Source organism: Crocuta crocuta, unplaced genomic scaffold (assembly GCF_008692635.1).
Source record: "Crocuta crocuta isolate KB4526 unplaced genomic scaffold, BGI_CrCroc_1.0 scaffold48, whole genome shotgun sequence".
NCBI classification, from domain to species: domain Eukaryota; kingdom Metazoa; phylum Chordata; class Mammalia; order Carnivora; family Hyaenidae; genus Crocuta; species Crocuta crocuta.
Window position 1 is genome coordinate 11,401,197 of NW_027533089.1, and position 26,332 is coordinate 11,427,528.

The following is a 26,332-nucleotide window of genomic DNA, read 5'->3' on the forward strand; positions in this document are numbered from 1 at the left end:
TTCACGTAGTATTCATTCATGTGGATTTTGTTTATGTGACCTACTCTTGAAGAAAAAGCGTAGGTATCCCACAGTAAATGATAAAGGCCTGCTTAGTTACCTATGTTAGAATAAACCTCAAAACCTCCTTAGAAGACACCAGCTCCTGGCCTCTTCTGTGGGAATTAGTGGTCTTTTGAGGGAAAGAAATATTCTAGCTAACCTGAATAGACCAAAAAGAATGCTCCTCTGCTTCCCCAAATAGCTGTCTTATGAAAGCTGTGGGCCCCATCCCAGAAACATGCACTTAATTCATCCACAGATAAAAAGTTTTCTATATTTGTTTCTATCGATAGGTATATCCCTTGAAAGTTATCTGTGGACCCTTCCTCCAGCAGAAAGCTGAGAAAGGGGAGATGACAAAATATAAATGAAGCAGGTCTTAGAATCAGAAAACCTAAGCCCAAAGAGTTAGAAAATGCTTAACATGCCAGAACTATGTAACTGTGTATTACATGGTCACAAATACAAATTAAAATATAATATGCTTCCTAACTTTAGTGAAAGGAAATGATAAATAATAAAGTAGGATAGCTTGTAAATAAAGACCTAGAAGGGTAGCCTCACTTGGGACAGAGTTAAATTGCCAAAAAAGAATAAACTTCACAGATTAAAATTTTGCCCAGAACTGACCCAGTTTGTCAACCATTGGGCAGGATCCAATAATTGTTTAATAATTTCCATTTACCTTCCATTGTAGATAATCATTTATGAAACTTTTTTTTACCTTTTTTAAAATCATTTTTTGTCTAAAGAGACTAGTGCCAAAAGGTTTGCTTTATATTCTGTATTGTAAATTCAAGGCATACTTATTTTTGAAGGCATACTTAATTTATTACAGTTAACATAGATTGCCTTATTGGTGGACTTCTTATTCTCTTTAGATTAACTTTTTATGTGGTCATACAGACTGTTTCCTGGTTAATTCTTTACACAGTCTAATAAGAGCATTACATAATTTTCATTAAAAATCAGAAATTTCATGTAGTTCATATTAAATGCCTTTGGACTTTTAATTTTACGATGGACTTTTTTTTTTTTTAATTTTTTTTTTTAATGTTTTATTTATTTCTAGGAGAGAGAGAGACAGCGTGAGCAGGGAGGGTCAGAGAGAGAGGGAGTCACAGACTGAAACAGGCTCCAGGCTCTGAGCTGACAGTCAGCACAGAGCCCGACGCGGGGCTCGAACCCACGAACCGCGAGATCATGACCTAAGCGAAAGTCGGACGCTTAACCGACTAAGCCACCCAGGCGCCCCTACGATGGACTTTTTTGTGTTTAATGATATTTAAATTAGATGATGCCCTTTTTATACTGGCAGTATTAAAAACACAGTGTCACTAAGGTATTAATAGAATGCCTGAACATGCTGGGGTAGCCCTTATGTAGTAGCCGAGTACTAGAAAAACGCCTCTTTCATATATGTCCTGGGTTGGACGATAAATTATATGGTACCTTCATTATTAAAAGTTCTAAAATATTTTAAATTATTTAAGGCAGAGTACATTCTATCAACTTAATTTGCAGTTAGGAACCAAAACAAAATATTTTGATGTCAAAGTAAGTGAATTCCAATAGGTGAAGAAAGGGGAAATAATTAAAGTGTGAGTAGGTTGTTGTGAAAGGAAATGTATCAGTTAAATGAAAGCATGTTTGCACAATGCTTCCCTGTGGTGCAGAGCCATGTTATCTCTTAAAAAGCAGAAGGAATAACAGTGGTGTTCAGCATTTTTATTGGAACTCCATTTTACATTTTGACCCTGTATACAAATGCACATTAATACACATACTCACTTGGTCACTCATTACTTACCTGAAGTGATTGTGATGCTCTCTAAGAATTTCTGTTATTCTTTTTCATTAAAAATAATGCTGGTCATGACCCAGTAAATTGATTTCCTACGTACTAAGAAATTACTACCCACAGATTGAAAACACTCCTCTTAAGTGACTCTTTTGCTTAGAAACTGGTATTGACCAGAATCAACAATAGTAACATGTTAGAAATCATAATACCACTGTAGCAACATGTAAAATTGTTTTAGTCATTGTATGCAGATGTTTATCTGTAGACCCTATTTTTTAAATAAAATGCTGACCTGTAATATTTAAAGGAAATTAGAGATTTCTGGTTACTTAAAAATAATGCAAGAAAAACATTTTATATGCAAATGTATTTGGGGAGGGGGTTTCATTTCATTATCTACAGAACACTTCCATGACAGTATTTCAGAAGTAAAGGAGGATTATTGCTATTCTCTACCAACAAACTCCCCACCATCATAATTAATGAATAACTTTTCCAATGAGAAAAAGAGAACTTAAAAAAATTGGTACTGGAGTCTTTCAGTCAATACTACCAGTGCAATCTATCCACATTTTTTTTTAGTGAAGTCAGTGTTTTATTTTTCATACCACCCACTTTTAAATAGAATAGTAGATTGCATGTTACTTAATAGGATCTTTTGCCCATTTTCAGCTTTAATGATCTAATTGGCCACAGAGGCCTGCAACAACAAGTGCTAATGAATGTGTAACACAGTGCCAGGTGCTGAGAGGGTGGATAAGCCACCAGAAAAGTAATTCTTATATTGTGGAATGTGCTATAGAACACTTTCCTCCTGTGGTGGAAAGAAAAAAATAGTATTGTGAAAGCTTCTCAAGATGCATTATATTACTTGTCTTTTCATGAGTGTCTCTGCAGTGTCTTTTAAAGCATTTTTAGAATATTGCATCTTGAGGAAATTGCATGCTTTTACAGCGATTCATTCAGCCTGAAAGAATACAAAGAGAACATTTTTATCTTCTTATTATGATTAAACTTTAAAGGAGCAAACTAGCTTCTAGTTAATGCAAATACCTTGATAATCACTCCAGAGTAGGCTATATGGAGGATACGTGGGAAATATGAAACACATGCCTGTCATCAAAGAACTTAGGAAAGCATTATTGCAACACATACAGAACTATCAAAAGTAGAGACCTATGCAAGATAGTATACAAATAAATGGAAATAAAGTATTAGGTGCTGTAAGAGATAAAGGTGTTTATTTTAGTCGAGACCTTCTGAGGGGAGCTGGAATTATGTTAGGTTCTTTTTTCCTGCTGCCATTGCAATTTGTGTTATTACTAAATAGAGGCTCAAAAAGGAAGGAAAAGGGAAAATGAAAATAGTTTATGCTCCTCTGTTTCTTGTCATTATGTTTAAAATGAGGGAAAATAAAACTAGTAGTCAAAATTTTCATTCATTCAACAAGTTCTTTTATTGTACCAGGAAGTACTAGCCCTGAGGCTATAAAGGGTGCTCTGCAGCTGCGTAAACATACTTAGGATCCTGTGGGATAGATACAAGCGTACTATTATGGAAAACTTTTTAAGGTTTCAGCTAGATCCTGAACTTGAAGGATGAGTAGTTTTAGGAAGAAAAGACAAAGTAGAACATTCTTGGTAGAGAGAAGAACATAGTTTAGACACGAAAGGATGAAATTTTGAGTTCAAGAGGTACTGAAAGATTCAGTTGCAGGTGTTTGGGAAGATGGTAATACCAGAAAGGTGGGGTTGATACTTTGAATGCTTGCTAACAAATTTAGAAAATCATTGAAGAATATTTTTTTAAATAAGGGAATAAATGTGGTCAGACAGATGGGTTTCTGTGTTTTCTTGGCTATAACTTAGCTCTGTAGTGCCATCCTTCATTAAAAGTCTGTATCTATATGTATTTATCTGCACAGTAATGTATCATTATTTGAGATTAGCACAGGAATAAATTGTTCATGTTGAGGAAATTTACCAGGTAATCGAAGACTAGTATCAAACTTGATTTTATCATATCCATTTTGATGGGAATGTTTGTAAATGTTGTTCTTAGACTGAATATAATTTAATCATTTGAGTACATAAGTAAACCACGTGTGGATACTGTTTTATTATGCCAGCAAAAAATGGGCTATTTGCCCACAATATGAAAAATTGATTGATTCACTAATTCAACAAGCAATTCTTTTAGCTCATGCTGTGGTTTATGCATTGTGCAGAGTACTGCAGAGATAAATTGGATCTTATAATGGAAGCACATAATACATAACTGTAACACAAGGCTTTTGGTTTACCAAGACTCAGCAAGGCTTTTAGAAGTCACATTTGATTTGGACCCTGAGGAAATCAGGTTAGGGGTAGGGAAGGAGCAACTTGGGACAGTGTGGAAGTTTATTGAAAATACTTGGGAAGTAGGAGACAGAGGACTAGAAGGGAAAAGAAAAAGGACATGGAATGCCAATCTTATGGTGATGGAATTAACTTTGTAATGAGGAGCTAGGGAGGATTTTGTTTTGTTTTTAAAGACTTTGAGAAGCATTAAAGAATTTGGTGGGGAGGTGGAGAAATTGTAAGTGAGATCATTTTAGGAGTCCTGAACCAGGACAATGACAATACAAATGTAAAGGAAAGATAATAGATGTACAGATAATATACCATGGAAGTAAAGGAAGCAGAACTTGGCAGATTAATTAGAGGTAGAAGAATAAGAGGACAGAGACAGAGATGGCTTAAGTTTTAAATTAGGAGGGCGGCTGTACTAGTACAGTTAATGAATCTGCTGCAGTGGGGTTTCCTGAGAAAAGGTTAGGCTTCATTACTTATCCAGCAACACCTAATCATCCAGCTATATCCACTGTAATAAAGCAAATAACCATGCATACTGAATTGGTAAGTTTGTGTGTAGGAAAATAGAACCTCGAAAAATGTACCGTTGTAGCACAAAATATTTACATTTTATGATGCCCACTTTTGATGCTATTGGTTATAAATTTTAGGAATTCTCTTTGGTTGATAATCTTTTTTGACCAACCACTGTTTTTGATGAAAATCTTAACAAGTCCCCTACATTCATTCTTCTTGGTTCTGTTACTAATTTTCTGAGTTTTGCTTTTTATATCTTGTTTCGATCTTTTTAACAATTGACTAACCTAGATTGTTATATGTTGGGAATTTTTTAACATGTGTAATATCTTTATATCCTTTGTTGTAGTGTTTTGTGTTTGCTATGATTTCCTTTCTAACCTGAATTTTTTAATGCTGTATATAATCTGGGCTAAGTTATAATTAGACCTTACAGTAAGGCACGTTCTAGACAGAACTGAATTGTAGGTAATCAGCATTAAATGATTTTATAGAAATAGTAAAACAGTACACAGACTTTCTCTTTTGGAGCTTAAGGTGAGAGGATGACTTGTTGGAGACTGCTGTTCCCTCTTGTATCTAAGAACTGGAAAAATAGGATTCATTGTTTCTTTGTTGTGTCTGGAATGTGAGGAATAAGGTTGATTCTTGCTATGCAGTGTTTAGAGCATCTGTTTAATTGTGGCCTTAGCTGGAAGTTAACTCAAAGTAGAAGATACCTGGTCAGCACCATGTTTGACTTTAGTTTGGATTTTGGCTGGAATGTGTAAACACGTGAACATTGTAAAAAACTGAATCAGGATTCTTTTGGGATTTGTGCGTTTGTGACCTTTAGATTTACCATTATAATTATTGTGCACCCTATATAAGTTGAACATGATTATATTAAAGATAATTTAATAGCAATATTAAAGTAAGGCGGATTCCTTACCTAATTTGCTTTATAATCAGAAACAGGTACTTAATTACTCCTACTAAATATGAAATGGTATTTTGAAAATACTGAGACTTTCAGATGTCAGGGAGTGTGATTACATTCAAATAATTCTAAACAAAAGTGATTTATAGCAGCTTAGTTATGTATTTTAATGTTTATTCCATTATCAAATGTGTCTTAGTCTTTGGAAAGTGGTCAGTATTGGTAAGTGCCTATTTTGCTTTAGTAAAACAACATGTAAGTCCGACCCACCTTAAGGAATTTTAAATGTTTTTTCTTTACCTGTTACCACAGAGAAATAATACATTTGCTATCTTTAACTCTTAACTGACTAGTAAGTAACTTGTGCCAGAATACTGTTAGTGTATAGCTTTTGACAAGCTGGGAAAACTTGTATGCCTCTGGTTCCTCTGTTTATAGAAATCTGTGATAAAGTATCATACTTAGGTTTAGCTTTTCCCTTTATGTTTTAGGGACATAGTACTCAAAATATTTTTTACTAATATCCCCTCTACTTTGAAATAGCAGAGACTTCTACAAATTGAATGTACTTTTTTTCTTCCAAGTAGACCCAAGTTTAAATAAAGGCTTTCTTCATTTGCTTGAACTCATTCTCTGAACCAAACATAGATGGCTATTGCTGCACTTAATATAACCCTTAATTTGTCAGGCAAACTCAAGGTACCTGCCTTTTGTAGACTAATACTTTAAGCAATAAACCTCATACTTAAAGCAAAGGAAATCTGTTTTTCAAGTGTTTTTGCATTCCATCCTCTTCTAGGCAAAATGTTAAATCATGCAGGATCTAATTAACTTTGCTATGATTGCTCTGTGATTCTGTGTTAGTTACTGCTTTTAGTCATTGAGAATGGAAAGTCTAAAAATTGATGTAAGTAACTTAGGGTACTGAAAAAATATCCAGTTTTGGAGTGAAAGCATCAGGAGAAAATAATGGTGAAAATATACTTCTGAGGTTGCTAACTGTATATCTGTCTGTATGCTTAATTCTGATTGGAAGGGGAACATTGCTTTTCATAACAATAAATCACTTAAACTGCTTTATATGTATCTTGGGAATAATGATTGGTTTGATTATGGTAGTATACCTAAAAACAAAAAAAATGGTATTGGGAGTAGGGAAGTCCTTTTCCATTTTAATGGACTGTGGAGAGTAGGATTTAACAATTTTTCTTTTTTTTTAAACAATTTTTCTCTTAATAGCTATTTTTTTTATGAGCCAAAAGATTAAGAAGGGAGCTGAGGCCTGCCTTTCTCATTTAGTGTGGCAGATACTCAGGACCCAGAACTGGTTACATAATTTGTAGGGTCAATGCAAAATGAAGATGTAGCGCCTTGTATTAAAAAGTTAAGAATCTTAAGACTGCGTATGACAAGAGCGTTAAACCAAGTATGGGATCCTTTGTGACTACACAAGTCATATACCTATGAAGGCTGTTTTGTAGACACTTTATGCAAAGATAAGAGTGTACACTGAAGAAATAAGAATTTGGCTCTCTCTATCCCCCATCCCTACTTTATACAAGGTAACAGGTTTCTTCCCCGATTCTCTCCCTCCCACCCCCCAATACCATGTTCCTTTTCCATTTGGGACTGAGAAAAAGAAAATGTTCTTCACACAGGCTGTTACGTGCTTGGGATTTACGAACTCTGAAGGATTAATGACAACAACTAGAATTGAGTTTATCATCTCACACTTGTGTACCCCTTGGGACAGGTGTATGCATTCTCCTCCCACCTCTCCACTGACAACCTACCTCCTCCACTACTAGTGTGTTAATGGTGGTGGGATGATGATTTAACCTATTTAGGTCTCTTTTATCCCCTAGTGTCTTCCTGAATGAGCTTATAGCTGCTATTGCCTACCCATCGTATACAGACCAACTAGGTGGAGAAGAAATTTTTCTTCCCTCTAGTACGGCTATACCATACCTCCTATTTTGGATATGTATAGCCTGGCCATTATTTTAAGTTTCGCTTTACCCCAGAGATGCCAAAAACCAGTTAGGAACAAAACTGATGAAATGGTACTTTTAATTAAATGGGCAGGGGAGGATGATTGCAAATAAAAATATTTTTGAGGGGAAATGTTAATTTAGTTATGATGTGCTCCTTTACCACACTGAACTTCAGATGTTTCTAAGAAATAAATCTTCGTTTTTTGAGATCATTTGTATAAGTGAACTAAAAAGAACATGAAATTCATTGAAACAATTGTATTTAATGGGCAGAAAGGTGGAAAGAAAGCACAGAAAGACTTACTTAATAATATTAGAGCCCAAAGTAAATTCTTTTTCTTCTAGGTATAAAACTAAATACTCAGAAAACAAGCTTGAATTTGTATCTCTTGTGTTATTTATTGATTTGCTTTTCACTGATCTGGTTTAGTGCGTTAGACACATTTGTTGATGTTGTTGTTGTGCTGCTACTGCTGCTGCTGCTGTTGTTATATTTTGTAGCATAGCAGTATGGTGTTCTTTTTGAGGGTTCACAAATCTATTGTATGATCTATCTTTCATTCCTATTTGATCAAACAGCTGTTCTGTTGAAAGATATATTCTAAAACTTTGTATATATCCTTACAGTGTAATTCACTCTCCTTACAAGTAAGTTAAATACTCCCAGTAGCAAATTAAATCCTTCATGAATCAGATAACTGCAAAAGTGTTTTTAACAGTCTTCTGGCTAAAATTGATTACTTAAATATTTTTTTTACCACCGTGAATAGGAATCTTAGGAAAGTTTGAATGACTGGGGTTTGTTCTTTTCTGAAGATGCAGTTATACTTGAGAAGAAAATTAAGAATTTCTAAAACCAATGTAGTATTTTGTGTTTAATACATTTCAAGTACAGAAACAATGTTAGATCTAAAATACTTTGGAAGAGATAAAAAGTGTGTGTGTTTTTATTTTTGACACTTACAAATAAGTGCATATAAAATCCTATTACAAAGAAAGGCTTTGTATAAAATAAAATTATGTATTTGGCAGATTATTAATGTGAATAACTGTGAAACTTTTGACTATCACAAATACTGATAAGCCCCATTATACCAAAACTGAATGTGTTAGTGTTCTGTTTTGATGTTCTAGTGACTCCTGGGACAGTCCAGACTAAAACTCCTTTTCCCTCTAGATTTAATAAAAACTGTTGAATCAGAACATTTGTGTAATAGATATGTTTGTACATCATCTTTTTCATTTTGTGGAACATTTTGTGTAAATCGTCTTTTCCATGTAGAGAATACCATATGGATGTCCCCTTTGTGTGCATATTAATAATATGTTAAATACTCATTTTTTTTTTTGCAGATTTTTCTAAAATGTTTGGGCTGTAATGCAGGCATGAAGTTTGGATGTTGATACTAGAAAAAAACTATTCCTGTAAAATGTATTCATGTTTTACCATCTAAAATAAATAACTGACATTTCAAGGGATAAGAAATTTAAAAGTGATTATGGAGGGGCACCTGGGTGGCCCAGTCGATTAAGCATCTGACTTCGGCTCAAGTCATGATCTCATGATTTGTGAGTTTGAGCCCCGTGTCCAGCTCTCTGCTGACAGCTCAGAGCCTAGAGCCTGCTTTGGATTCTGTGTCTCCTTCACTCTCTGCCCCTCTCTCACTCACACTATGTCTCTCTCTCAAAAATAAAAAGTAAAAAAAGAATTATTTAAAAGTGATCATGGAGACACCAAGACACCAAGGTATTAAGGTGTAATTACCACAGGCCCTAGGTTTTTTTATATACTTACTTTATGGACAAGTTTTCCAAGGGATGCTCAGTGCATGTGTTCTCTGAACTTACTTGGAATCCTGGGTAATGGAGATTCTCAGTCATACGCTGGCAGAGTTGTCCTGCTTTCTGAAATCATAATTCCTTTGAGTATTAATTACTGCAAAAACTATGACATTTCATTTAAAATTTAGATCTGATCATTCATAAAATAATCTAAACCTCAGTTTCTAGAGTCCATATAACATCAAAAGTCAGAAAAATTCTTTTTCCTGTTTTAAAGTCAAAAAATCTTTCTACACTTCAAAGTAAACATGTCCAGTTCCATTTTTAAAGAATTACAGCATCAAAATATATAATAATACATTGTATTGCATACTTGCCTGTCACCCTCTGCCCTTAACCCTCAATTTTCTTTACACCCTTAACATTAGCATTCTGTGAACAAATTTTTAAAGGATTGTTATAATGCATTCTGTTTGTATCCTACAGTAATTTATTTACATTTTAAAAGGAATTTGAATACAGTGTGGCAATTTTGACAACCAGCAAGCCCATCAAAGTAAGATTCTACCTGTAATCTCATGATAAACCGAATGCTTACTCTGTTCCACATAACAAAGACAGGGATTGTGTGTGGTTTACCTTATAGATAGGGAAAGAATAGCTGACATCTAGTAACACTTAGCCCTTTGAGTTCCCTAAATTCTTTACTTCTGTCTAGTGAATGAATTGCTTTAAAATCCACTTAAATTCAGATTTGCTCACCAATGCAACTAGGGGGTAAAAGGGTGCTGTTTACAAAGCACTTAATACCTCACTCTTCCTACTGATTGTGAAGAACTTAGTTTCTACTTATAAGCTAGATTGATCAGTGAAGAATGTGACTGCTAAGTAGCATGTTCATTTAAACAAATGATGCAGAGGTGTGCTATAGGATGCTACCTGTATTGCATAGCAGTAGAACAAATTTTCCATTCATATGCCGTCTGAATATCAAAGGTTCAATTATTGGGTTTTCCTTTGTTTGAGTATTTGTTGAGTTTCTACTGTGTGCCAGGCTCTTGACTGAGAAAACTAATAAGATTTTTCTATTCCAGATTTTGGTTGGTTAGCTTTGAATTAGCCATTCTTTAATACTTAACTTGATTTCTTATAGTTCTTTACTTATTAGATTCTTCTTCTGAGCATAAGCAAAGGAAGACTCTGGATGCAAACAGGATTTTACTTTTAAGAGGCAGGTGACAAGAAGCAGAAACCAGTGACTTGAGTGATTTTTTTATCTAGGCTTCTCATGGTTTTTAATTTTCTATATGACATTTCTGTTAGCATTGCCACTTGACTGTAAGGAACCATGTTTACTGGTTTTGTAATAGTAGCATCTATTCTTTTGGAAACTGGACTTTGAACAACTCATTTCACAGAATCATTGGATAGCCAGTTCCTATTCTTTCTTACCTAGAATTACCTAGAATGTTTCCAGGGGATTTCACATGGCAGGTTAACAGAAGAAAAGCCATTTGTGTAACTCTTCTGTTACATTTGTTTCCCTCCCCCTTGGATCCCTAGAGATAAAATCTCTTACCTTCTCTTCCTGCTAATTGACCAGCAGATCCCTGGAATACTGTCATCCCTTTGTTCAAAAGAATGGTGTAGTTGTATTCAAAAACCAATAAAATGATATGTTCTGTCTATTCCTACCTACAAAAAGTACTTTTTTTCTTTATTAAATAAGATTTTATAGAATAAGTGATTGAAGGAAAAGTCAAGTAATTGAAAAATTTTAAGAACAGCACTAAAATTTTGATCGGCTTTAATTTAAAAATCTTTTTTCCCGTTTTAATAACATTTTAAAAATATAGGAGACAATGTAAATTGAAAAAATGTAAAAAAAATATAGCATTACATTTCTGGTCCATTTGTAAGCTTATGTGAGATAATCTGGATTTATATTTATTTCTTAGTAAAATAAAACATATTGTACATACAAGTTGAGTTAAAACTGGAGAGTTGAGCTTTTTTTGCCCTTTCAAATATAGGGCACACATGTAATTTTAAGAACTGTTTATTATTATAGAATTCAAAGTGTATTTGCTACAAAATTGATTTCTCATTGAGCTTTTTATTTTGTTGGTGATGATCCTTTACTAAGTTTTAAAAGCATGTTAGACCTACTTAATGGAATAGTAATCAAATGGAAATTTAATGATCTTAAGTAAAAGATTATAGTTTTCATGGAAATAAGGAAGATTAATGAGATATTAAAATAATGGATTTGTGGTCATAAGAGGAAAGATTACTGTTGTAATAATTGACCAGTACAGTAATTTTAACTTTATTTACATTTTCTCAGTTCTAGTTTGGTATGATAAAGCATTATTTGAAAAAGTAGTACAGGAAGAATGTATGCAGATAATATTACTGTAGTTAAAGACCCAGCTGCAAGTTAGTGCATGCTTCAGGGAATACAAGTGAATGTAGACTTTTTCTAACTTGGTTTAGATGGTCTTGACCTTTCTAGAAGTATGTATTTATGTTTTGGAATATATAAGAAATGTTAAGTCTTTCTCTTCCCTTTTTTAGCCTTGGATTGTAAGCAAAAGAAATCAAGGTCAAGATCTGGAAGTAAGAAGAAAATGCTAACATTACCTCATGGTGCTGACGAGGTTTACATTCTCCGATGCAGGTATATGCCTATATTGCCAAATCTGCTCAGTTTCTTCAGACTTGCTTTGAGACATATTAGCTGACTTATTTGGGGTTATTAATTTGTGGCAGAAGGTGCATTCTCAACAGTCAAGTTATAAATGAACTTTTGGAGACAGGCTTAAAATCATATTAGCGCATAATACACTATTTCAATAACTGATGAATTAACTTTTTATATTACCTCATAGTCTCAGTGATACTGCTGATTTTGATACTGTAGCTTTTTTTGTTATAGTATTTATTTGCTTTGTTTGGTTTAATTTGATTTGGTTTGATTTTATTTTTTAATTGTCTTGAGTTTCTGCTTCTTGGGAATGCATTTTCTCTCCACTCATACTTCTAACTAAGTATAGCTATACAAACTCATTCCCACCTCCTTCTGTACTCATCCTGCAGTTTAAGGAATTCTGAACTGGGGAAGGGTCTTTTGAAAAGAATGGTACATTTTGGAATTAAGTTGTTTTGAATGTATTGAGATATATAGGCATTAAGACCTTTTAATTAATTTTAATTTAATAATAATGTTCCTACCTCTACAAATATTACTAGAGGTAATATAGCTGTTAAACCTGTGAAATGGGCGTTTTATATTATATTAAATCATTTTGATTTTGTATGTATTTAAAAACTGTTGTCAAGTACTCCAGTATATGGTAGTATCTCCAGGCTATGGTAAACTCTACTTCTTATGTTTATGGATTTTATGTGAATTGATTTTAAATAAAGGAAATTGGTCATGTTAAGAGAACTGTTATCAACTTCTTCTATAGGTTTTGTGGCCTAGTCTTTCGTGGACCATTGTCTGTTCAGGAAGACTGGATTAAGCACTTACAACGACACATTGTAAACGCTAATCTTCCACGGACTGGAGCTGGCATGGTGGAAGTCACGTCACTACTTAAAAAGCCTGCCTCCATTACAGAAACTTCATTTTCTCTACTAATGGCAGAAGCAGCTTCATAGAACAAGGAAACCTTTTAAATAGCAAATTTAAATTGGATGTAAATTTGAAATTCTTTGTCTTTTTTTTTTAAAGCCACGTTAAATTATCCGTTTATAAATACTAAAGCAGGAAAATGGGGAAAAGTGAATTACAGTGACATCAGAGCAAACTGAGTACTTCAAACAGTAAGTAGTCTATATATTTTATATAGGATGGAAGCTGTGTTTTTAAGGTTTACTAAGTTTTGTCAGTTAACGGTGTTCACTCGTTGAAAGATCAATACATGTAAGCAGTCATTAATATACTGTTGCACATGGATAACTTAAAGACAGACTTACTGGAAAATTACATTTTCTGCAGTGTTAACCAGAATCAAAGTTCTGTTTATTCCCCACAAGACTTGCATTGAAAAATAAGATATTATATTTTGTTTGTATGTATTTAGTGTTTTGTATAATATCAGGAACCGCTAAACTAAATTTACTCAACTTAGGGCATTAAATATCATGTACTTCATAGTTTGAGACTGTTCACTCAAATAGGGCAGAGTACAATTCTATCTAGATGTGTAAGTGTTTTTTTAAAATCACATGGAACGGTTTTTTTTATACTAAAAAGTGGAGGGAGATTTGTTTAAACAAGTATTTCTAAAAGAAATATGTACATAGTCCTGGAAATTATTTGTGGTAAGGAAATATTCTTTACTCCAGTTGCATTTCTCAGACAATAAAGTGGTGCATCCATGCTACCTCCTACTTTGTCAACAAAGATGCTATTTACCCTTTACATTTTTGTATCATAATAGATTTAAAAAATCTAATGTTCTTTATTGCAAGACATCCTTTTGTTAACAGATTTGTTTCTTTTCAATGTTTTACCTAAATTTTGACATGCTTAAAGGACAGGTTTGCCTCTTACTTTATTTAACATTGTAGAAATGTAATTAATAAACAATGCTCACTACACAATTTAGAATAGGCTTTCTCATTTATATTCCAAATTTGATCAGTTAGCAAAACTTAATACATCAATTGAAATATTTCTACATATGATGAGAATGTTTACAATTTAAATTTTAGAACTTGTTTTGGATGTGACTATATGTACGAAAATCGTGTAACACTATGCTCATGCTAAGAACCGACATAACGGAATTACTGAAATAAATGTGCTGTGAGGAATGGAAAATATGGTGCAGATGTCTTGGTCATGATAAATTGTGATTCTTTTAAACTCTTTCCAAAAACAAATTAGTTCTTTTAACCTGCAAACAGATTCCTTTACAAATAACAGTTTTTGTATGCAAGCACCATTTCATTTTATTTAATGTAGTATGGCTAATACTATAGTTGAAACAAGGATATGCATTGATAATTTTCTTCGTATGTAAATAAAGTTTAAAAACAGTTAAAATAAGGAGTATTTTGGTAGAGTATATACATACCTCACTGCCAGTGAATTGCTTTCCTATGGTATATCTCCTTACCAGAAAAATCTCTAATAAAAAAAGAGTTAAAGAAAATTATAATGTCTATATTGTGAAGCATTTCTTATTTTTATCACTGGTGAAAATAGTCCATTTGAGGTTGCGTTTTATTTTGTTTAAATTGTTTGTACTTGGCAGGCTACTTTATCCACTTACCTTATATGTGAAATTAGGAAGTTGGATTAGGCGGAACATTTTCAACCAAGGGTCTCCTTATCTCTGGGGTACTGGATAGGGGGAAAGTACTTTCAAGTTATTTTTGGTTTTTGAAATCCCTAATAGAAACTATTTCTCTGTAAAGATGAGGCTAACTAAAATTTCAAATTCCCTTACTTCTGACTCCAAATATACCGAGTCTGTGTATACTAGTTGCTTCTTATGAGCCTGTTTCATTGATAGTTATAAATGAACATATTTTTTAAATTGGAAGAGATATTACATAGCATGCAGAGTTCACAAATTTTAAAAAATTAGAATTCCTCAAGGGAAGACTAGCATCACTAGAGTGAGTCCCTTTCAGCTCTCATTTTTATAGTTCTGTGCTTTTATCTTATTAAGCAAACTGTCAAGATTAAGAATACAAGTAGTTTAACCACAAATTTTGTAAGCAAACCTAGATTATATTTTTTATGTTAAGCTTTAAAATAAATATTTATTTTTCTTAATGTACAAAGAATTCAATCTAAATAGAGTAATTCAAGTTAAAAATAGTACACAAATAGGGATTTCTGAACATTAAACTAAACAAAAAATATTTTTCATGATAAAGACATTTGGGTTTCAAAATTTGAGAAATTCTTGAAGCAGAGGTTATCTGTTATTTGACAACTAGAAAGGTAAGACATAATTTTCGATTGGCTTCTACTAGAAAAAAAAATATGTTGTCTCAAATTATATGATATCAAAATGTAGCCTGATTCAATATTGAGTATTGCCTAATTTTCTTTTAATTCTTTTTGTTGTTGCTGTTAACCTAAAATATTTGAGCCTTTCTTTTTTTAAGTCTGGTTAAAAGTGTTGATTTATTTAACAGCATCAAGACAAAAAAGTTAACTTCTCTAAAAGTACTATTTTCTACTGTGCTTCTTTAGAATACATTAGAACCATGGTCTAGCTAATATCTCTATTTTTGGGTTGTTTTTTTTTTTCTTTTATAGTTTATTGTCAAGTTGGTTTCCATATAATAGTATCTCTATTTTGGATTTTGCCTATTTAATTATGGGTTAAGGAGATGATAGTTTTTCAGTAGTAATTTATTTATTAAATGTTTTATTTATTTTTGAGAGTGCAAGTGGGGGAGGGGCAGAGAGAGAGACAGAAGATCTGAAACTGCCTCTGCACTGACAGCAGTGAGCATGATGTGGGGCTTGAACTCATAAACCGCGAGATCATGACCTGAGCCAAAGTCAGATACTCAATCAACTAAGCCGCCCAGGTACCCCATCAGTAGTGATTTAATAGATATTCTTATGGACATGCATATAACCTCTCAGGAGCTATACAGTTAAATCATTTAGTCTATCTAAAAGATAGCTTTGGTTTTTTTCCTCACTAACAAAGTGTAATATATGCTCATTTTAGAAATATTATGAAAATGAAAAGTAATAAATGAGGGAAATAACCTTGGTATAATCACTCAAAGACATTTACTTTTAACAGCTTGTTATATTTCTTTCTCTTACTATCAGTGGGCCTGTGATTGTATTATAATGTATACTGTTTTCCCAATTTATTTCCAAATGATTATTTATTTATTTATTTTGTAGAGAGAGAGAGAAAATCCCGAGCAGGCTCCTACTGTCAGCACAGAGCCCCACATGGGCCCAAAAGTGAAATCATGACCTGAGCTGAAATCAAAAGTCAGACCAGTAACCAAGTGAACCACACAAGCACCCCATTTTCCCCAGTTTTAAATTTGAGTGGTGCATTGTATAGACTAACCTTTGAATATTAGATCTGGAGCGTTTTCTAGTACCAGCAACCAATTATCTGATTCTTGAGACATCAGCTGGGTATCCAAGAATTTGATTCAATTCTAATATTAACTACCTAGAGTTAGCATCAGACTTCTTAGCCTCAGTCCCACAAAACCCACACTTAGATGCCAGTCGCAAGTATCAGCTCACTTGTAATTCTCACAAGCTGGCTCTAAATTGGGGTTCCTGCAACACCTTGTTCAAGTTTAGTAATTTGCCAGAAAAGTCTTAGAGAATCCAGGAAAATATTTGACTTTGCTGGTTCTTTACAAGGATGTAACTCAGAAACAGACCAGTGGAAAGCGATGCATAGGGCAAGGTATGCAAGGAAGAGGGTGGCATGGAACTTCCATGTCCTCTCTGAGAGCACCATCCTCCCAGCATCTTGTTGTGTTCACCAACCCAGAGGCTTTTTGAACCCCATTGCTTAGAAGTTACTATAGAAGTTTCATTACATGGGCATGATTGTTTAAATCTTTGCATGTAGATGATTAGCTCCATCTCCAGCTCTTTCCCCTATCCCTGGAAGTGTTGGGACTGAGGTGGGGGACGGGGGAGGGGTGCTGAAAATTACAATCCTTTAATCATGCTCTGGGTTTTCTGGTGACCAGTAGCCATCCTGAAGCTATTTAGGGGTCTTCAGCCACCATTTCATTCTCATTATTCTTGCAAATTTAACTTTCTCATTTTAAAATAAGCTGTTCTATATTTTCTGGCTACTTTTTAACACATTTAATTTTATCTCTAGTTTTCTAAAAGTTTACTATAATATTTCTAGATGGGAATTTCTTCTTTGTTATTGTCAGGTTTGGGATCTCTGATGGGCTTTTGGAAATTTCGTAGCTGTTGTCTCCCAGCTGTTTCTTCTGGCTCATTCTCTCTCTTTCTTTTGGAACTCCCAACCAAATGTATATTAAATGCTTCTCCCTGTCCTCTAGGTTTTTTACCATTTCTTCTCAGTTTTCTGTCGGTGCTACATTTAAAATAATTTCTTTGGACCCATCTTCCAGTTTACTCATTTTCTAAGCTACAGTATACTAAACCCATTTACTAAAGTCTTAATTTTGGTTGTAATATTTTTCAGATCTAAAATTTATGCTGGTTCGTTTTTAGATATACTTCTTTTTGTTTCTAGTAGCCTATGTGGCTCTTATTTCTCTGAATGTGGTCTGTATAGTTATTTATATATTCTTCAGATAATTCCAAATAATTATGGGTCTGAGCTTACTGATAGTTGCTTTTCCTTCATCTTGTTCATGGTATCTTGTTTTCTTTAGTGCCTAGATGTTTAACAATATGCTAGATATTATATTTGTAAACTGTTAATAGAACTATTTTAAAGCCTAGGAGAGTATCTTAGTATCTTTCTCCATAGGATTTTCATTTAATTCTGCCAGATGAGTAGGGGTTCTACCAGTTTAGAACACTTTCATTGCAAATTCAAGAATTGTATTTTCTTGGTCTACCAGATGACCCCAATCAGGCTATAAGAGCTAGACGGGAAAGTTCATACACCTCTGGTTCATGTTTTACCCTGTGAATATAATTTTTTTTACAAGTTCCCTGCAACCATGGAAATGGCAACTTAATTTCATAGCTATTTCTTCCAGATAGGCTATGTCCTCTGCAAAAGTAAAAGGCTTTATTACAGGGTGCCTCCATAGGGTTTCATGTCTTCTCTTAGAGTTTGGTTGGGTAAGTCTTTAGTATCTTGTTATTTCTTTGTTGCTCATATGATATTTTTTGTTTTTATTAATCCAACATTTTTAGTTGCCCACAGTAAGATTACTGAGATTATGTAATCCATTATCAGAATCCAAAGTCCTTATATAAATTTTTGAGAGAGAGGATTTTGTGTGTTTTGTTCAATTCTGTTTTCCAGTAAGAGTTCTGATATATAGTATGTATCTAGTCAATATTGATTGAATGATTAAGTGAATAAGCTATTATTTTAAAGCTTATTTAAATACCTTACAGGATATGTTTCCCTTGTTCTTGTTCTTAAAAATAAATTTTGGTTATTACTTTTTTTTAGTTTTTATTTAAGTTGTAGTTAGTTAACACAGTGTAGTATTAGTTTCAGGTGTACAATTGAGTGATTCAACACTTCCATATAACACTCTGCTCTTCACAAGTGCACGCCTTCCTTAATCCCCACCACCTACTTAACCGATCCCCCACCACCGTCTCTCTGGTAACCGTCAGTTTGTTCTCTGTAGGTAAAAGTCTGTTTCTTGGTTTGCCTCTCTTTCTTTCTCTTTACTCATCTGTTTTGTTTCTTAAATTCCACATAGGAGTGAAATCATATGGTATTCTTGTGTTTTGCTCTTCCTGATAAATTGTAGAATTAGTTTGTCAAATTGCATTTGAACTCTGAGATCTTGCTTTTAGAACTGCTCTGAATTTTAAATTGTAGAAAATGGGAAAATATGAGTCTTCTTTTTTAGGAATATAGTATCTTTTTCCATTTATCTTCATGTCTTACAAGAAAGTCTTATAAGTTTTCTTTATAAAGAATTGCACATTTAAATATAGTTTAGTTTTTGCTGCTGTTGTGAATGGGTTTTTTCCCAGAATTTTTAGTTGAATATTACTGATATGAAGGGAAACTAGGGATTCTCTGTGTAGCAGTCATTTATATCCTCTCACAGTGCTAAACTTCCTTATTCTTATATTTTTTTCAGTTAATTGTTTTGAAATTTCTGTAGCGAATCCTATCATCTGCAAATTGCGATATTTATCTCTTGCTTTCCAGTATTTAACCCTAGTCTTGGTCTTGTGTTCTTGTATTATGAAGGCTCTCAATACAATATTGAATATTAATGGTGATAGCTTGCGTTCCTCTCTTGCTCCTTATTATATAATGGAGATGCTTTTGTTTAATCATTAAATATAATTTGCTAGGAGTTATTTGGAGACAAAATTTATTGAGTTAAAAAGAGTTTGTTTTTTATGGGATAAGAGTTTCATTTTCTTTAAAAAAATATTTCAACGTTTATTTTTGAGAGAGACCGCATTAGCGGGGGAGGGGCAAAGAAAGACAGAGACACAGAATCCAAAGCAGGCTCCAGGCTCTGAGCTGTCAGCACAGAGCTCCACCCTGGGTTCTAACTCACGAACTCATGAAATAATGACCTGAGCCAAAGTCAGACTCTTTACCGAAATGAGCCACCCAGGTGCCCCTTTATTTTCTTTTAAATAAAAAATGGACTCTCAATTTTAACATGTGATTTTTCCTATTTAATCTGTTGATGTTAATAAAAAAAATATTAATAGACTTTTAAACGTTGAACCATCTTTAAATTTTTTCTAAGTCTTGATGGATTGCTTCATACTGTGAACTTAATTTGCTTCTGTTTCATTAAAGAATTTTTTCATGTATGCCTATTAGTGATCGTGGATTTTCTTCTATATTTGTTTGAATTTGGTATCCAAGTTATGTTAACGTCATAAAATGATTTGAGAAGTTTAAATTTACCTATGATCTGAAAGAGTTTTCATAACATGGGCAATTTTATTTTCTTAAAGATTTGGTAATACTCATCCATAAACTCATGAGCCTTTTACATTGGAGAGAGACTTCTTTTGACTCAGTTTTACTATTTATTTTTTATAATCATGTGTTGTTAGATTTTACCCCCTCTCTAAACCAATTTTAGCTTATTTTCTTATAAGAGTACCTATTTCTCCTAGATTTTCTAAAATTTCAGAATAATTTGTACACACTATTCCCTTTGTTTCCTCACCTTACTAAGTGTTTTACTTCAAGCTCATATTAGCTTTTTTTCTTTAATTAAACTTACTGAAGGTTTTATCTGTTTTTGTTCATCGTTTCAAGAACTTGCACTTGGTATTTTTTTCATCAACTATTTTTCTACCTTCCACAACTTAAGGCTCATTTTCAACCTTTTGGTTTTCTGATAACTACGTGTAAGACTACATGTTTTTACATGTATATCAGATTTGACCATTTCCCATGGATTTAGATATATAGAGCTATCATTGTTTATTACCTTACCATTTCAACTTTGATTTCCTTTGTGGCCAGTTTTTCATGTATCAAATCTCATATATTCTGCGATATGCATCTGGAATCTCTGTCTTCAACTTTTTGTGGTGGTGGAGGGTCTTTTTTTATAAGGCTGTGTTCTGATAACTGGCAGAGCAAAATTCTCTGTCCCTCTTTAAAATATACTGCACTTGGGGCGCCTGGGTGGCTTAGTCGGTTAAGCGTCCAACTTTCGCTTAGGTCATGATCTCGCGGTTCGTGGGTTCAAGCCCCGCGTCGGGCTCTGTGCTGACTGCCAGCTCAGAGCCTGGAGCCTGTTTCAGTCTATGACTCCCTCTCTGACCCTCCCCTGCTCACGCTGTCTCTCTCTCTCTCCTAGAAATAAATAAAAAAAACATTAAAAAATAAATAAATAAAATAAAATAAAATATACTGCACTTAACCTTCTTTACTGTAAGATCTTTAGAGTGATTTTACTACCTTTTCTTCTGTTTCAAAAAATTCTCTTTTCACAACACTGAGGAGTCTATCCTCATCCATTTATATTTAATTTCACGGGGCTAACCAATGTTTCTGTTCCTCTTACTTCATCCTGAGGTCCCTTTTCTAGTTTGGTTTTTTATTTTTGCTCTGAAAGGTGAATAATAAGTTTACTGAGCAAAGGAGTCTCACAGACAGTCCTCTCCTCTCAGGGTGGTAGAAGCTGTTTGGCTCAGGGTGTGTAGACCAGCAGTGTCATTGCCTGCCTTTTTTTCCTTTTAAGTAACTTGTTCTTTCTGCCTGGATGTTTATAAGATTGTCTCTTTATCCTTCGAGTTCAGGAATTTTGCCAAGTGTGCCTAAATGTTTGCTTTTCTCATCAGTATAACCTGGAATGTAGCAGAATTCAGGCTTTCTCTAACTCGGGAAAATTTTGTACTATTCTCTGTTGAATACTTTATCCTTTCCATGTGTTTTTTTTTTTCTCCTTTCAGAATTCTGATTATCTGCATTTTGTATTTCCTTGACCTATTTTTTACATCTTCTCCTCATGATTTCCTTATGTTTGCTTTGTACTTTGAAATATTTCTTGCACTTACAGTGATCAACGTCCTCTTTAATTCTGCATTTAAAATTTTGTTTCAGTAATAATGTTACTTTCAGAAACGTGTGTGTGCACTGGTTTTGAATCTCAAATGATGTGATTTTTATTTTCATTCATGTTTTTATCTTCTCTAGTATTTCTGTTTTACTGAATATGAATGTATTTTGATTTATTTTGCTGATTTCCTCTCTAGTTGCTGAACTGCCTTAAATAGGTTATTTTTCTTTTTCAGCTCACTGGATTCAGTGTTTGTTGGGATATCGGGATATTCTACATGTTAATAGTCCTCCAAGTAGTGAAAAGTGAAGCGACAATCCCTTGCTGAGGAACCTGGAGGACATCCCTGATCTCTCTCAGGCCTCTGTAATCTCAGTCTCTAGGACAGGGAGAATTCAGTCTACCCATTCGGTTCCTTTTGGGCTTAAAAAGGTAGTATGCTTACATAGGGGTCAGATTGTCAAGCTCCTTCTAGGATCCACCACCTTCTAGTCCTCACCCCTGAGCCTCAACACATGGAGAAGAAAGTTCCATATCAGTTCCTTTTTCTCTCAGGACCCTAAGGGAGCCCCATGCTTCACTTATATTTATACCAGTTACCTCTAAGTCTCAGCAGTCATTTGGCTTAGAAAAAGATTGGCTTAGTAGTATTGAGAGTAGAGGACAGGAATTTCTGTTAAAATCACGCCTGTTCCTTGGCTCAGTTTGGTTAAGCTTCTGACTCCATAATTTCTCACCCTAAAAAATTTTAACAATTATTAACTTAATTTTTAATTAGCATCTACTGTCATCAATATCTGTATCTGTTTCCTCCAGTACCACAAGAACTTAGCATGTTTTATTTCCCTCCCACTCAGCAACCTAATTTTTTTGATCCCCTGAAATTTGCCTTCCATATTTATTAAATTTTATTAATTATATTAAATCTCTATCCTTCAGTGTACATCTCTTTATAGTCTGTGTGAAGAACACATAAAGCACTTTGTATCAAAGTAAAACACTTTTATGTAATTGTTTCACTTCCAAGGTAGACTTGTTGCTTTTTTCATGGAAATTTTTTAATTGAGGTAAAATTTATAAAACGTAAAATTAATGATTTTGATTTTTTTTTAATGTTTGTTTATTTTTGAGAGAGTGAGGGAGGGATCACAAGCAGAAGAGGGGCAGAGGGAAAGGGAGAAAGAGAAAATCCCAGGTAGGCTCTGCACCGTCAGCACAGAGCACCATGCAGGGCCCAAACCTACGAACTGTGAGATCATGACCTGTGCCAAAATCCAAAGTCAGATATTTAACTGGCTGAGCCACCCAGGTGCTTCTAAAATCAGCTATTTTAAAGTAAACCATTTAATGTATTCATGGTGTTGGATTATAGTCATCTCTCCCCTTAGTTCCAAAATATTTTCATTAGCCCAAAAGAAAACCCTGTACACATTAAACAGTTGTTTGCTCCCCCATTTCCCTCTACCCATAATCTCTGTCAGCCTCCAATCTGCATTTTATCTCCATGGATTTACCTGTTCTACATTAGTATTTTTTTCAAGTGTACCTTTAATTTTAACCCTTGAATATTTATTAGTTTCTTTGTCCCCTGTGGTTTTATATATGCATGTCTTCCTCTTGGTATTATGTATCTTTTGTTGGAATATATCCTCAAGGAACTTTTAGAAAGGGCTTAGAGGTGATTAGCTCTCCAAGTCTATCTAAAGATATATTTATTTCCAGTTTGATTAGGGATAGAATTTTCACAGACTTCTGAAAATACTATTCCGTTATCCTCTTACATCCAGTATCATGGATAGTCTGGTACCAGTCTGATCTAATTCCTTTTTCAATTTCCCCCCCTCCCCATTTGGGAATTTTAAGATATATCCTTTTATACTTATTTACCAAGATATGTCTTTATTTTTTATTCATTCTGCTTAGCACTTCATGGACCCTCTCATTTGAGGACTTAAGTCTATTTTCTATCCTGGGACATTTATTTTTATTATTTCTTTGCTTATTTTTTAAATTATTTTTCTCTGTCCTTGTGGAACTTCTTTAGAGTGGATATTAGATCTCCTGAATCCATCTTCCATGCGTCTTACTTTTCTCCTTTTATACTTTTTATCTCTTGTGTTTTCAGCTCATTCTTCCAATACACTAACTGACTCTCAAACTATGTTCATTCTACAAATCAGCCTATCTGATTAATTGTTTTGGGGCTTGGTGTTTCAGTTTGGTTTAAGTCTTCTTTTTGCTCTATTGTTATGTCACGGATAAGTTTTAATTTGTCGAGCTTGATGCCTTTCTTTCACGGTGTTGGTTTCCCTCAAATATTTGGTGATTCTTGCTTATTGTCTTCAGTTTCAAATTCCTTGTTAGCCTTCTGCAGTGTTCTATTAATTCATCCTGTTTTTGGTTATTACAGGGAAGGAATACAACCAACATCAAGGCTTGTAGAAATGTAGACTTCGTTTCTTTTTTGGTATTGTAGAGCTGTACCATGCCTCTGCCCTGGCTGAATTAAAAATACTTTAATTCTTGGCCCTTCCCACCTTTAGTAGCCATCTATCTTATGCATAGTTTGGGTTAAGGTTTCTTTCCCCTTTCAGTCAGATTCCATTTACCATCTGTTTTTTCAGGGATTACTCATAATTTCTGATTAATCAAAATATACTCTCTTCTTTCCCAACACTGTTAAAGACTTTTTTTTACATTTTTTTCTTTTTGTCATTTTCCTAAAAACTGGAAGATCCTAAAATAAATGTTCAGTCCAGATCTTGATCAAAACTTGAGAAGCAAATCCATAAATTATTGTGACTATATAACCCAAATCACTTCTCCAGTGATGGCTTAGGCACGGGTAAGCTTCAATACGTTGCACAGTCTGTAAGACATATTGACATGAAAGCCCTTTTTTGATTAATAGGAGAAAAGTTCATGTAAATAGGAGTAGTATGTTATCTCCTTAAGCCATTCTGAAACCATATTATAGGACATGGTAGTTATGTTCAAAACAGTGTTCTTTTTAGCTCCCTCAAATCCTCAAATTTTTTTTCTGCATATTACTTATAAATCAGTCCTTTTAGAATATCAGAACAATGCTTTCTACTCACTGCTGTCACTAGATATATATTTTATGGAGATGCATAGAAATAGATAAGAAATGCGAAAGTATTTTATTTTTTTTTAGAAATCTCAAACATATTTTTTAAGATTTTACTTTAAGTTATCTATACACCCAGTGTGAGGAATGAACCCACAACCCTGAGATCAAGAGTCATATGCTTTACTCACTGAGCCAGCCAGGGGCCCTAATAGATGATTAAAATGAGTAATTTTTTACCCTGTGATTTAAATTCTATATTCTGGTTTTTAATTTTTTATTTATTTTTAGAAGGTGACATTTATTGTTGCTCATTTCTCTTTCCTCAAAGTGATGAAGCTTCTAATTTAAAATGTGTATTTTGGTGCCATTTTAGAACCAAAATGTTATTTACCAAAGGTGAAAAATACTGTGTGAATGTGGTTTCCTGGGATACCTGTTCTCCTTTTATATAGTATATTCACGCCCTTTGAGAGATCTCAATATTCATAGCTCATGAGACCTCTTCTTACCCGGAAGGCCAGTACAGTAAGGACTTAAGGCCATTCACTAAAAACGTGGAAGAAACTAATGTTTTCTTATATATAACTGTAAAAGTCCATTTTCCATATTAGATATCTGCTACTACTATATTTCCCCTTTTGACCCAGGAGACAAATGTCCTGAAGACTAAAGCTAATGTGGCTATTTGAATTGATGATTGGGAACTCCAGAAGGGTATGCAGTCCACTCTGGTTTTGGGCCCGTACAGTTTTTAAAAGGAAGTCAGTTCCTCACACAGTTATTGCTAAAATCAAAGGGATCTAAATAGTAATACTGGCACAGCAGTAAATGTTATTTTATTCTCATGATCCATTTTCTGGATGAAATTGCCTAAAATGCCAAATGCAGTCTGTGCAGTTAGCAGTAAATAGATTAGCTTGGGGCTCACTTTATGTGAGATTTGTCAGTATCTTCAGTAAATTACATACTTCAGTTACCTTTTCAGAGAAAAAAAAAGGTCTGATTCCATTTGTTCTTCATTGCTGCTTCTAGATTCCTCCCTTTCTCTTCTCTAAAATTCCTCTGCATTGAAGTTCATACTGTCCAACAACTCACTCCGGATCCTTGTTGCAGTTATCTGGTATCTCCCCAGGATGCCACAGCCTTGAAGGCTTTTATCCCCTCGTCTGTCTCTGCAACACTACCCATGTTCTAAATCTTTTTTTTTTTAATGTTTTTTATTTATTTCTAGGAGAGAGAGAGACAGCGTGAGCAGGGGAGGGTCAGAGAGAGAGGGAGTCACAGACTGAAACAGGCTCCAGGCTCTGAGCTGGCAGTCAGCACAGAGCCCGACGCGGGGCTCGAACCCACGAACCGTGAGATCATGACCTAAGCGAAAGTCGGACGCTTAACCGACTAAGCCACCCAGGCGCCCCACCCATGTTCTAAATCTTGAGGATTTCAGTGTCCATGAGAAAGTGACATTAGAGAAAATTGCCCAAGACAGTGAGGGAGCTAGTTCTGTAATTATCTGGGGGAAAGTGGAGTGAGCTGAGGGAACAGGTGCAAAGACTGAAGCAGAGCTTGGTTGGTGTGCTGAGGGACTGCAAAAAGGCCATTATGGCTGCAGAAAAGCCACGGACGAAGGAGGAG

At 34.2% G+C, this 26,332-nt stretch overlaps 1 protein-coding gene across 8 annotated transcripts in view; it reads left to right on the forward strand.

Annotated features, from left to right (window-relative positions):
- The window catches only part of ZNF644 (zinc finger protein 644), a 124,879-nt gene that overhangs the window by 87,064 nt on the left and 11,483 nt on the right, over window positions 1-26,332 (forward strand). For 7 of the 8 annotated variants that reach the window (XM_077746089.1, XM_077746082.1, XM_077746083.1 and 4 more), the window contains 2 exons: window positions 11,989-12,091; window positions 12,885-14,568. In XM_077746089.1, coding sequence (XP_077602215.1) covers window positions 11,989-12,091; window positions 12,885-13,077 — 296 coding nt within the window. In that variant the 3' untranslated portion in view covers window positions 13,078-14,568. Of the gene's footprint in view, window positions 1-11,988; window positions 12,092-12,884; window positions 14,569-26,332 lie in introns of those variants that run through there. The other variant, XR_013330705.1, reaches the window with a different exon arrangement.